A 13561-nucleotide genomic window follows, 5' to 3' on the forward strand; every position below is an offset into this window, starting at 1 on the left:
CTTCTGCTTCCTGCTTATGTGCCCGAGAAAGCAGCAGAAGCTGATCCAAGTGCTTGGGCTCCAGCACCCACATGGGAGACCTGAATGGAGTTCCAGGCTCCTGGCTTCAGCCTGGCCCAGCCCCAGCCATTGTAACCATCTGGGGAGCAAACCAGAGGATGAAAGATTCCCCCCTCTTTCTCTATAACTGCCTTTCAAATAAAATATTTTAAAAATATTTACAATGGTGTTCAAAATCCGGTCCATCAATACAAAAGTTAAATTTTCGTGAGTACATTATGTGTGATAAACTACTTAAATAAGCTATTTAGCCCAGCACACCATACAGAGTGTGCATAGAGCATCTCCCCAGTTCTCTCACGGGTACTCTGGGCCTCTCATAACTGACTTTTATCTTCACAGGATAGGCAGATGGTGGTCTTGGCTACAGGTATAATCATGAAAATGTGCAACTGAAGAGCTAGCCCCTCCTCCCTTCAATTCCATACAAGAATTCAGTACCGTGTTTGCATAGAAAACTCTGGCTGTATTTCAAAAACACAATAGTAATATGTCTCCCAGTTAAGAAAATATTCTTCAAATTTCACCCTTGGAAAAATCTACTCATTAGGTAAGCACATTCCAAACAGTCGGTTAACTTTTTTAGACATGCATTCAATGAAACCTCTCTCTGACCTGAAACCGTCCATGTTCGGAGCTAACAGCGGCTATTAAGAATGACCTCGCCCAGGGAAAGTCCTTTTATAAAAGATGAGTGAACAGCTGGGGTTTCAGCTACTGATACTTGTGAGCAGTCTACGCAAGTCTGTACAGGAGCTGCTGTCCACCTTGCCCTTCTCTCAACAATGATGCTTAACAATGATGACTCAAACCTTCTTGGGGGCAACTGGCAAAGTTGGACCTGGTTGTGCACAGGCTCTCCTTCGAACTTAGACATAGCCTGGTGCAAAGCATATGTTGCTACATGCTCAGGCAGAAACATGTGCCTACTACACGTAGTGGTGCTACAATCATTGTTGGATTTTTCTGGAAGAATATAGAGAATGAAGTGCAGTTTTCCCAGAGGTTAGCTTATAAAAGCCATTAAAACAGCCAGGTAGTACTAAAGAGGACACAAAAGGCCACTGAAAGGAATCTAACTACTGTGCAGACTGCATAGTCCACTGACCATCTCTGCATCATATACATCATTCCCACACTATTCTGTCTTCGCTGGAAAAGTACAACCCTTCATGACCCAACTGCTCCCTACCAAGCCTTCAAAGGTGCTCCGGGAAGTCAATGCTTCATTTTCAACTAATTTATTGAAGAGACGATATCAAGGGATGCAGTGTGGGAATTTTCAGAGTCAATTAAGTCACAACAGAAAGGTATTCTCTGAAAGGAATTTGTTTCCCTTTGCTTTGTTATTGATTTAAAATCTTCAGTCCAAAAAATGACCACAAGTGCTTTTTCAACTGGTAGTTGATATCATAAATTGGTTTCTGGGTATATAATTAGTAAAGAGTAATATGCTAGATGAACATTCCTGAACATAAGCAGCATGTCTCATTTTAAGATAACTACATAACCATGGGTGGGAGGCACAGGACGACTATAAACGTAATACAATATATTCTTACTGGAACACCATTATTTTAAACCATGGATTCAGAAGAAGCAAAATATAGAACTGCTTTTCAAAGCAATTTTTTTGAAAATGCAAAACAATCTAAGAATTATATTTTTAAAGTGATCTCTAATATTTTCTATGGATGAGTGTCTCTTTATTTTGGGCCTAAATAGTCTGGAAACAATACACCGAATCTGGTTTGCAACCAAGGAGAGAGAGGAAGATTTCTCCAGTCCTTTGTTCTTTTTCTGCATCCGAATGTCTGTGTGAGCATTTAAGGCAAAATGGAAAACGAAAATGCAGTTGACTCTCAATACTGTATTTTGTGTTTTACAGCTTCATGTCTCCAATTTACATTCTATATTTAAGACTGTTCAGGAAGGAAAGTAACAAAACGCTTTTAAATATGATCCCCTGACCTCCAGCGTCACACCAGCGTACTCTGGGCATACTGCATATCCTCCTAGCACATATTTAAGGAAGTAGCACTGGTCAAACAGTAAGGAAATGCTTATTACCCACAATATTCTGCTTATGATCATTTGAATATGCTGCACCTTGAGGCATTACAAGTTTGGCAGATATAAGTGTTAAGAACCAATTAAAAAAAGATACCACTTTGGCTACATAAAACCAAATCCTTCAAACTATCTAAGATCAAACATACATTTGCCTTTCTTAAATGTTATCAGAAGTACAGTATTAACATACAAGCAAAACTGTTCAGTAAAAATTTTCCTCAAGAGGTAAGTATATATAAAATTATATACTGCTATTCTTCCAGGTATCATTCATAATACAAATACAAAGCTCTGCAAAAATGCATTGTGTAAAACCTGGCAAAACACTAAAAGAGGAATTCTAGGGGGCATTATGGATATTTCTTATATTACTCTCTATACTTCTAAATATCTTTTAAAACTCGCAAACAAATGGCTAGCAAAAAAATAATCAAAGCCTATATTTCAAAAAATAAGTTACAAAATCTGGACCATCCATAGGAATCACAGCGATCTGGTCAACTGAAACTGAAGTACGTCTTCTAAGAATTCCAGCAAATCTGATCATCAAGTGAGAAATCTTCCTTCAAAAAGAAATTGTAAAAAAAACTTAAATTTGAAAGTCCTTAAAGTAATAGAAAAGGAATCTTTACAAATGTGCATGATAAACTCAAATATTCCAGGGTAAGTCTACATTTCTGAAGTGATGCTTCATTTGAGAGGAAGGTATTTCTGTCTCGAGCTTTTATAATAGAAATAGGACGACAATGCTAACAGCATGCAAAAAGCCTGCTGAGCATGAACACAATTTTAGTATTTGGTGTATCAATTCACTTATTAACAAGAGTATCACAATCTTTCTTCCAGTTTCGGTGCATAATCAGGTCTTCATTTTAATAAAATATCACTTATATAGTAATGTCAGTTTTTAATGTCACCTAATCAGGCTAAACTAGTACATATTTTTAGAAAGAACCACAAATAAACTGTATACACAAAGTGCTATATGTTCACTAGCATCTATAAACTAGTATAAAAAACTTGGCCCAATTCATTTTCAATGAATTCATTTCATAACCTTGATATTTCAGAGAACTCAAACCTGTACATATGACAGAAAACCACTGCATAACAAAAAACTCTTTTAACACCCAAACTACACTTGATACAAGTTACATTGTACTATCTTGACCACTAAAAGCCATAATTTCTTTCATAATTCAAATCTAAGGAAAAAGTGGAAAATTTCTTAGAAAGCCTAAATTCCACTATAATTTGTTAAAACTCTCAGTTACATAATCAGTTCTCAATGCAAAATAAATCTTACCTTTATGTAGCCCCATGACACTGACAGCAAATAGTTTGCTTCAGGCATTTTTGATTGATTATATATAAGGAGACAGTAAGTTCTAAGATGAATCTTCGAAAACCTTGATACTTTCACAATCTCCACAAGCCACGCAGTGGTGCGGGATTCTAACGCTTTCTGGTCACTAAGTGTACATCAGAAAGCCTGGCCTTAGACCCCATCCAGCCGTCTTCCCACTGACCACATGCCATCTGCAGAACTCCAGAATGGAACAAAATTCAACAACTATTCTGCATAAAGGAAATCCATGTGATAAAGGGATGGCTAAACATCTAAGGGTCTGCATCTTTCTCTCCCTGAGCTCCAGAGCTTAATGAATAATGTATGCCAAGATGCTTAGCTGCAAGAAAGACTAGTTCTGTCAAAAGCTACCAAATAAGGAACTGCAGGCAAGCCGAGAAGAGTGACAAGAAACCCCTCCCACAGAACCCCAACTCTGCACCTACTGCATTCCATCCCTCAGTCAGAAAGGGCGGAGGGGCGGGGACTCGGCACAGGCTGCTTTGTGATTGGCTGGCACTGGCGAGCCTCTGGGGAGGAGGCTGTTCCTCCCCACCCCGGTAAAGGCCATTTCATAATGGGATCCCCTCCTGCTTCGAGGCTGCAGATTGAAAAGATGAATGGGGCTTCCCTCACTGCGATGAATAACGACCATACAACTATGCAAAATCCGCACTTCATTCTTGAATGAGGATGGCCGAGCAGTCTGGAGCTGCTCGAATGAATTTTAACATCCTCTGACTTCCCAATAAAAGCTGCTCTGGAACGGGCAATGGGGCATTCTCATAGCTCCCCCTCTCCTTTACAGATCCAATATGAGGCTTCCCTTGTGATGCAGATGTAGCCAGGGTTCTTTCTCCCTCCAACAGCACAGCACGGTGGTTGTGATATACCACCCATGTTCAGAACACAGGGTTGGAAACACCACATCCCCTCACCTGTGTAGCAAGGGTGTTCTCAGCCCCTTTGTTTCTATGGTTACACATGGCTGAGTTCTGTAACTACCCAAATCCAGGGGTGGCGATCTACTATAAATCTGACTGGGAGAGAAAAGACACGAAGAGCTAAATGCACTGTGTGCGGTAAAGAACGTAGAATTCTGTACCAGATCTCAGGATCTGTACTTTTATAAGAACAGAAAATTTTTGAGTGTACCAGAGTTAAGAAAGGAGGGAAGGGCTCTTGGGAACACAGAACGGAGCCCTGGAGTCATCAGGTCTTTCTGTTACTATTGTCCAACTTTTATACTAGACAGGTCTTGTGGATCAGAAACAAGGGAAACCTAGCTTTGACCGTTAGCATGGAGTTCTGCCCATTCTATCCCATCTCCATTTCAGCACTTGTGCATCTGTGACCCGCCGACATGACCACTCCAGTCTTCCTGCCGTCTACGTATTTCCACACAGTACCCTGTGTAGACCCGTGCTGGTCCTTTGCACTCACATTCTCACCCACTGTCCACACCAACTGAGTTCATGTCCTAAATTCATCTTAATTCTCTATAAAAGAAAGAACTTAAGACACCAACACGCCACTGAAACCAGTCCTGGGAGAATATCAAGGTCTTCCTTTGTTCTGGACTTTCACTCTCCTTAACTGCTCTGAAGTGTGCAACCCGGAATCCACCCAACTTCACAAAGAGCGAGGGGAGAGAGAGCACTAGAGGCCGTACAAGAGCAAGCACAAATACCTAATCAGTCTCCACCCCCGCCAGCCAGAGGCAGACTGGAGCGTGAAAGAGCCACTGTGGTCAGCCACCCCAGTTGGGCTTTCAGCTGAGTCCAGTCCCAGCAACCACATAAAGAACTCCAAGTGAGAATGTCAGCCAAACCCAGTCAGCCTATAAAACCATGTCAACTCATAAAAGTCACCCAGTATTTCAACTTTGAAGTGATTTGTTATGTCGCAATAAATAGTCAGTATGAGGATTAAATGAAGTAATATATGCCAAGCATGTAAAACAAGCAATGATACACAGGAAATGATAAGCAGTTATCAGATGACGATACTCATTCCATCATTCTACCTATATTTTTGTGTAACCTACTAGATTTTTTAAAAAATACTATGTTTCCTCTCAACTGTATCACATCACTCCTTGTCTCAGATCCAAAACACTGCAATTCCTTCTTAACTCCTCCTCCCGCTTCTGGCTTTTCCCCTTCCAGGTTCTTCCAGGTCTCTACTGCCAGACCAACTCTCCCTAAAGGCAGCCACAGTTACTCCCAAGCTAGTGACTATCACCTGCTTCGCCTGCTGATCACAGCCTCACTCCCGCCGGCCCCAGAGGCCATCACCTGACCCCAACCCCAAGGCGGCTGCAGCTGCTCTTCTCCACCTCCACTCTGGTCATGGAAGCTCAGCTTTCCACGCACCTCTACAATCCAGGAGACAACCCTGTGTCTGTCTAATGAATTCACTGCCTCCCATACCCTCCTGCTTCTACTCTGCTTTCATCAAACTTGTCTTTTGCAGTCAGATTTAAAGCATTCAAAGTGCAAATCAAGACCACATATTCAGTTCTTGTCTAAATTTATTCTACATTTGCCTGTTTGTTCAAGAAATGTATATTAAGCTCCTACCACGTGCCAGGCGCTGTCCTGGATGATGGGGGTACAGTAGCAGTGAAGTGCATCTTTCATCTGGAGCTTACGTTCAACTAAGTTACTAAATACGCAATGCTTCATGGAGTGGTTCCTGCACACAAAGAGAAATGGCATGCAGGCCACAAGGCGTTGCATATGGAGGTTCCCGTACTGCACATGATCAGGGCAAGCCTCTCTGATGTGACAAAGGGTGCCCAGCGATCTGAATACAGGGGGCCACCCTAGTGCTGGAAGGCACGTGAGGGAAACACAGAAGGCAAAGGCCTGAGGCAGGGGCAGCGGCAGGGTAGGTGCAGGGTGGATGCGCTCCCTCTGAAGAGCAAGCAGTAAGCGTGTTCAAGTCCTTCAAATTCTAACCATGCTTGACCCTGGTCCACAGCAAGACCAGCCTCACTGACTGCCCTCCCTCCTTTCTGTAATCCATCTACCAAGTTATTTCATTCTTAATGGGCTTTAAATTAAGTTACTTTTTCCCTTTTTGTAACACTGCTTTGTAATCCTGAGGTGAAATTCCCAGATATGCATCCTAAATATATTCTTTACTAAATATATATACAGATTAAATATTAAATAATCTCTACACAGATACTTTGAAACAATCAGTATAGAGGCATATCAATAAAAGAATTTATATTAAATACTACAAAAATATATTTATACACAACTACATTAAAAAAGAGTAAAAAAGAGCTTATGCTTCAGTTTACTCTCTTGTAAAATATTAATAGTAGTATCTGCCTTATGGAGCTGTGACAATTCAACTAGAGAATATAGAGTGTGTTTGCTATGAGTTCTCCAATATGGAGAATCACCATGAAAGTGAACGTGAAAATGAATACAAGGTGTTACACCCCAGAAATGATGAACTACTCTTGCAAAGGTTTCAGATGTAACAGTGCAATCCTCCCTGGATAGGTACTACTGCTGCACTGTGGGGAGCAACTGAGACTAGACTAAATTACTGGAACTAGGACTAATTCTATGCATCTGATCTCCCATCATATGGCGCTGAGAGAGAGCAAACAACTTCCACACAGCTGCCTCACCAATTCGACCAATAAGCTGCAGGAGCTGATCCTGCTCCTGATTGGAGGAGAGCAGCGTGCTCGGCGTGTGGGTAGCAGAGTTGGGATTGGTGGAAGAGGACTATAAAGGAGGAGAGAGACAACATGCACCAGAGAACATCTGAGGAACATCTGAGCAACCCCTGAGAGAGCTGGCTGGTGGTGTGCAGCTCCTCCGCGGAAGCGGGGAAAACGGCGGGGGTGCCGCCCCTCCACAGAGGCAGGGGGGCCAGCAGCAAACCCGGGAAGGACCAGCAGCTAACCCAGGAAGGGCCGGGCAAAAAGAACAGTGCAGGGTCCGGTGTCATTCCTCCGCGAGTGGGGGAGTGACACTGCACTACTGGGACACTTCCTGTGGATTAAAACCATATAAAAAGGTTTAGTGTTCACGTGTTAGAAGTAGTTGGGCTCTAGGCTCAGATAACTATACGAGGGTACCTTAAAAAGCTTGTGGAAATGGAATTAAAAGATAACTTACTTTCAGTGCAAAAATATTCTGAAATCCACGCAGAGTGTTTTCCATAAATCACATTTCCACCAACTTTTTAAAAGATCCGGGGCAAGTCCATCTCTCACCCATACAGAGGGCTGCTGGGAGCTGCTGGCAACCTTGTGGGGGCACACAGAAGTCCTCCCTGGGGAGGTGCAGACTGTGTACTCCAGGATGGCTAGCCTCCTGGTGCTGTGCCCACCCGGTGCCAGGAGCACCCCCCAACACTGTGCTCTGAAATCGCCTGCAGGTTCCTCAGTGTTCAGAGTCACCATTCCAGTTGTTTCAGCTGTGTGACCTTCCCCACCTCAACCAGGGTGGAGGATGTGAGACGAGAAAGACACGTATCGCTTCTCCTCCAACCCCCAACACCTACTGCCACATCTCCTTGTGCACAGTGATGCTGTCACTCCATAGACTCCAGCAATTACTATGCCACAGGACCCAGATTAGAAAGATTCACCTGCAAATCCCTAATCTTTACCAGTGCTAAGAAGAGCCAAGGACGATTTCCATCCATGTTTTGGGGAGTAAGAATTTTTTTTTTTTTTAAATAAAGCTCTGAGCCAAATTAAAACTCATTTCATTTTCCTCATTACAACAGGCAGACCAGTCTTCAGAATCTAGACATCCCAGAAGAGAACTACGGATGGGAAAAAAGACAGAATTCTAATAGTCATAACTGGCTTCTGCCAATTTCCATGGAGAAATTAGCTAAGGTGCACCACCTGTTGCACTCTAAGAGCTTTCTATGCCTTATTTCTAAAAGGCGCAACATCCTCGTAAGAGAGTTAACATTCCCTCTGTGAGATGAAAAGTTGGATATTCTTAATATTCAATAACTTGTCCCACAGGCAACAACGCCAAGATGCGGTTCCATGCCTCTTTCATGCTTTGCTCTTAGTGGCATATGACAGCCTGTCAAATGATGAGGCTGATGCAAATTCCATGATAAATGATATGATTCTAGGAGTGGATCCCTTTACCCTAACCCTTCTGCTGACTCTACAGTGTTGAATGAAAGAACCATGGTTCCTATCACTGTGTTCAGATCTCTGGACAAGGTGGACCCTATCACCTAGCAGAGTCAGGAAGCAGGTGCCCCACCTCACAGTGAGATGAGCCCGTGCGACAAGGACAGCAGGGTCAGAAGAGGAAGAAGAAGAGAAGCCCTGACAACACAAATGGGGGGCTGGCGCCTCTGCTCCTGCCCCTAGCTGCCCTATTTCTAAGCCACTGCTCTCAAACACCCAGATGACTTCATACGCACGCATGGGTGTCTAATCATGCATTTGTTTCTCTTTTTCCTTCTTTCCTTAAAAGTACTTCACAGAATCTTGAGATACCACTCCTCTTTTCTCCTTATTTTATCAGTTAACTGATACCCCAAGCAATCAACTATCCTTCTGGACTATTTCAGGATAATTAAAAAGTTTGCTGATGGAGTTGGAATCTTTATTTATTTGAAAGGCAGAGTTACAGAGTGGCAGAAGCAGAGAGAAAGAGACGGAGAGGGGTCTTCCATGCACTGGTTCACTTCCCAGATGGCGGCAACAGCTGGAGCTGTGCCAATCTGAAGCCAAGAGTTTGCTCAGAGTCTTCCATGGGGATGCAGGGGCCCAAGGACTTGGGCCATCTTCTACCACTTTCCCAGGCCATAGCAGAGAGCTAGATAGGAAATGGAGCAGCTGAGACACGAACCGGCGCCCATATGGAATGCTGGCATTGCCGAATGGGGCTTTAACCCACTGTACCACAGAGACAGCCCCTAGAGTTGAATCTCAACACATTAATACATGCTGGCATCGCTGACTTTGCAACAGGAATTAAGAGCCCAAAGACATTTTTGAATACAGAGAAAGAAAAATCTTAGTATTGGAAAATGAGGGCTCAGAGACGTCAGGTGTCTTACTCAAGGTCACAGTGCCAGAAAATCACAGGGTTGAGAAGTGAACCCAGGCTAGCTGGCTTCAAGGTACTCTAAAGTGTCAGAAAATGTATTTTAGGCATTGTTCTATATTTAACCTAGAGCTTATACAATAGGTCTATTAACATAATGAACTTCAAGCTGTACATTAGTGTGCTTGAAGTATTTAAGAAACACTGTGTAAATTAACTGTATTAACTTAGATTTTTCTAGCCTAAGGGGTTTTTTTCCTGGTGAGGGCACTGTTTTTAATATGACTTATACTACTGTACAATAACTTATCCTATAATTAATGTCTTTTATAATTTTCTAATGAAAATTCTAAGGGTGGATGTTTAGAACAGTGTTTAAGATGCCACTAGGGATGCCTGCAACCTAGACTGGAGCACTTGACTTCAGGTCACAGCTCCACTCCTGATCCTAGCGTCATGCTGAAGTGCCTGGAAGGGCAACAGAAGATGACTTACGTGTCTGGTCCCCTGCCACCCCTGTAGGGGACCAGGATGGGGTTCCTGATTCCTGGCTTCAGCCTGGTCCAGCCACAGCTATTGTGGACATTTGGGGAGCTCTCTCCCTTTCAAACAAATCTTATACATACATATAAAACAAATCTTATATATATATATATCATACATACAAACAAATCTTATCTCTATATCTTATATATATTTATATATTTAAAGTTCTGGTAGTTTTTATTAAGAAACAAATCTGTATAAAATGGGCTCTCATATAGCCAGTACTGCCAAGCTAAAGAAATGCAAGTCCAATTACTAAATGCCTCTTGAAGAATTCTGAGGCAAAGTTAAACTTCAGATATTAAATGTAGTAGTTACAGAAAACTAGTGTCTTCAAAACACTCAGTCTCCCTTTGCTTTTAAATATCTTAAAATATTTTTAGAGGTATAAAATAATCTAGAATTCACTTATTACCACTGTTTTAAATAATAGTATGCTACATCGATGTTCATATTATAAATGTAATTAATGCTAATATTAAACAAAAATGAATCCTTAACTAAAGTAAATTCATAAATCTGTTTGTGCTTACTGCCCTCTAGTGACAATACATTCTCATTTGACCTAAGAACCAGCTATGTTCCTGGAGAATCACACTTTATAGCAAATGAAAACATCTCTTGCAAGCATTAGGGTTATCTGAAATTAAGAGGAATTCCAGGCTGCCTTTTAAGCTGCAAATAATCATCTGAAAAAAGCTAAGAATCATTCTCTAGTTAATCCTGTTTGAAAGTTTCACACAAAAAAATTTACTTAATAGGAAACACCTGCATCAAATTTTTCAGAAAATTCCCAATATAAGAAGCTTTATTCTTAGAGAAGTTTCTTGAAGCTGAAATAACATAAGACTTACCTGATAGTTGTATTTACATTTCTCATCTACATGAGCTAACTTTTATTAAATGTTAGCACAGCATTTTTAATTGTTGATACAGCTTGAATTCATATATAGCAGACAGTTTTGTGTGCCCACAACTATTTAGTCAATCTAGCTAGCCATCATCATCTTTACCAAGGAATTTTGTTTCAGTGAAAATTAACTGAGGCAACAAATGGGTATATAACCTTCACATAAATGAAGAATCCACAAAAATAACCTCCTATCAAATGGTACTCCACACTTACAGGGAGAATTAGGATCTCTAGTCCTTTCTTTTAAAGACTTACTCATTTATTTGAGAGGCAGAGTTACCGAGAGAGGGAGAGACAGAAAGATCTTTTATCTGCTGGTTCACCCCCAAATGGCTCCACCAGTCAGAGCTGGGCTGATCTGAAGCCAGGAGCCAGGAACTTCTTCCAGGTCTCCCATATGGGTGCAGGGGCCCAATCATTTGGGCCATCTTTCACTGCTTTCCCAGGTGATTAGCGGGGAGTGGGATAGAAAGTGGAACAGCTGGGACTCGACCCAGTGTCAATATGGGATGTTGGTGCCACAGGTGGAAGCTTAACCTACCACACCACTCTGCAGGACCCCAGCTCTCTTAAACTGACCTATGTTAACACTACCCTTTCAAGCTTATGATGGCCATCATATCTCCAAAAATAATTCCTAGTGGTCTCTTGGTATTTCATGGCATGCTTTGTGAAAATTTAAATAGAGAATATTGGTTGTCCAGACCTTTAATAACAAATGCCAGTAACACATTACAGCTTTTTGAAGTTATGGTAACAAATAACTTTTTGAAACACATATTTATTCTTTTACATCCAGCACTTCTCTATATGGGCCATAAGGTAATTGTCATAAAATCTGCTTTCAGTTTAAAAAGAATGGATACTTCAACAAATGGTGCTTGAACAATTGCAAACTCATTCACAAAACAATGAACGTCAAGCTTTACTTTGCACCACACTAATAGCTACTGCTGACATTTTGCACACTGCTTCAAAATATTAAAAGAGGAGAAATTCTTCCAAATTCATTCCTCAAGGGTTTGCATCAATCTGGTACTAAAACTAGAAAAGGACATAACTAAAAAAGAAAACCACACATCAATATTGCTGAAGACAGATGCAAAAATCTCCAACATTCAAGCAAACTGAATCCAATAGCACAGAAAAAAAGATTAAGTGAAATTTATCCCAGAGATGCAAGGATGGTTCAGCATAGAGAAATCAATAAATGTGATACAACCTATAAATAGAAGGAATGACATCATGCGATCCTCTCAATAGACACTGAAAATGAATCTGATAAAAATCAGACCTCCTGTGATAACAAAAACTCTATAAACAATTTAGGTATAGAAGGAACATACCTCACACAAAAAATGCTGTATAAAGAAGTCAACAGCTAATATCATGTGCAATGGGGAAAAGCTGAAGGCTTTGAGATGTGGAACATGACAGTGACGCCTCCTCACACCACTTTTACTCAACATAGCACTGGAAGTTCCAGCCAGAGCAATTAGGCAAGAGAAAAAAAAAAAAAAAGCATCCAAATTGCAAAGGAAATTGTTTGTGAACAACATAATCTTATTTATAGAAAAGCCTAAACATGCCACCAAAAATCTGAATTTAAATGAATTCATTGAGTGGCAGGATATAAAATCAACATAAGAAAAACTGATCCTGGAACACTGTTATTTCCTCATCACCAAATACACAACACATATTTTTGTCTGCTGATTCTAGGCAACCACTGTACCAGCTGCTCGACAGAAAAGTCCAGTAGGTGGGGCTGGCTGTTAGCACAAAACTGAAACACGTCAACTACTATCCTCCTTCCGAATCCTTCTGTCACTTTTTTATAGGCTTTATTGTTTTTCTCCTCTCTTTACAGTCAGCGTCCATCTGCCTCCTTACAGTCAGTGTAGGACCCTTGCCCCCTTTCTGTTTCAATGGGTTTTTACTGAAGGCAACATTTCCCAGAATGTGTTGTAAAGAGCAACAGCTCAGTGTGGTACTTCTCAGTGAAAACTCGTCACACACACTTTTGACACAGTGCTAACCTTTTAGAGATGGTGTATATTAGCACAGGGTAGGCTCTGCCGTGAACTATAATACATAATCTTGTTTTATTTTGCTTAACATAGCACTTTCCAAGCTTACTTTACTACTGAACTCCTAGTATTATTAATAAGCCAAACAAACAAATAAATTGTAGGGTTTTGTGGAAAATTCTTGTAGAAAGTAATGGGCTTTAAAGATCAGAAAATAAAGTTCTTTAGAATGTTATTCACTAAATAGATTTTTATTAAACAGCTACTATGCACCAGCAATGTCAGATACAATAATGAACAAGAAAGGCAGTTCCCTGGTCTTACAAATAAATCTTGGATGGCAGGGGCAGAAAGACAACAAATGGACAAAAAATGAATAACAACCTCTGTGAATGAAAGCAAAGCGAGTAACATCATACTGTACTGGCTAGAACATTAAGAAGTCAGGAAAAGCCGCACTGAGAAGGTATTAACTGAGACAGACCCAAATTACAACAGACAACCAGATGCTTCGGGGCTGAACACTCTCCAC

The 13561-nt window shown here is 41.1% G+C and overlaps 1 protein-coding gene across 24 annotated transcripts in view; it reads right to left on the reverse strand.

Annotated features, from left to right (window-relative positions):
- Window positions 1-13561, reverse strand: part of PDE4D (phosphodiesterase 4D) — a 1644269-nt gene that overhangs the window by 24518 nt on the left and 1606190 nt on the right. The window contains exon 1 of one of the 24 annotated variants that reach the window (XM_017344536.4): window positions 3440-3628. The exons of the other annotated variants lie outside the window; for them this stretch is intronic. Coding sequence (XP_017200025.1) covers window positions 3440-3487 — 48 coding nt within the window. The 5' untranslated portion in view covers window positions 3488-3628. Of the gene's footprint in view, window positions 1-3439; window positions 3629-13561 lie in introns of those variants that run through there. 24 annotated transcript variants of the gene reach the window in all.

The sequence above is a fragment of the Oryctolagus cuniculus genome, chromosome 14 (assembly GCF_051225735.1).
Source record: "Oryctolagus cuniculus isolate XC-2025 breed Fujian yellow rabbit chromosome 14, ASM5122573v1, whole genome shotgun sequence".
Taxonomy (NCBI): domain Eukaryota; kingdom Metazoa; phylum Chordata; class Mammalia; order Lagomorpha; family Leporidae; genus Oryctolagus; species Oryctolagus cuniculus.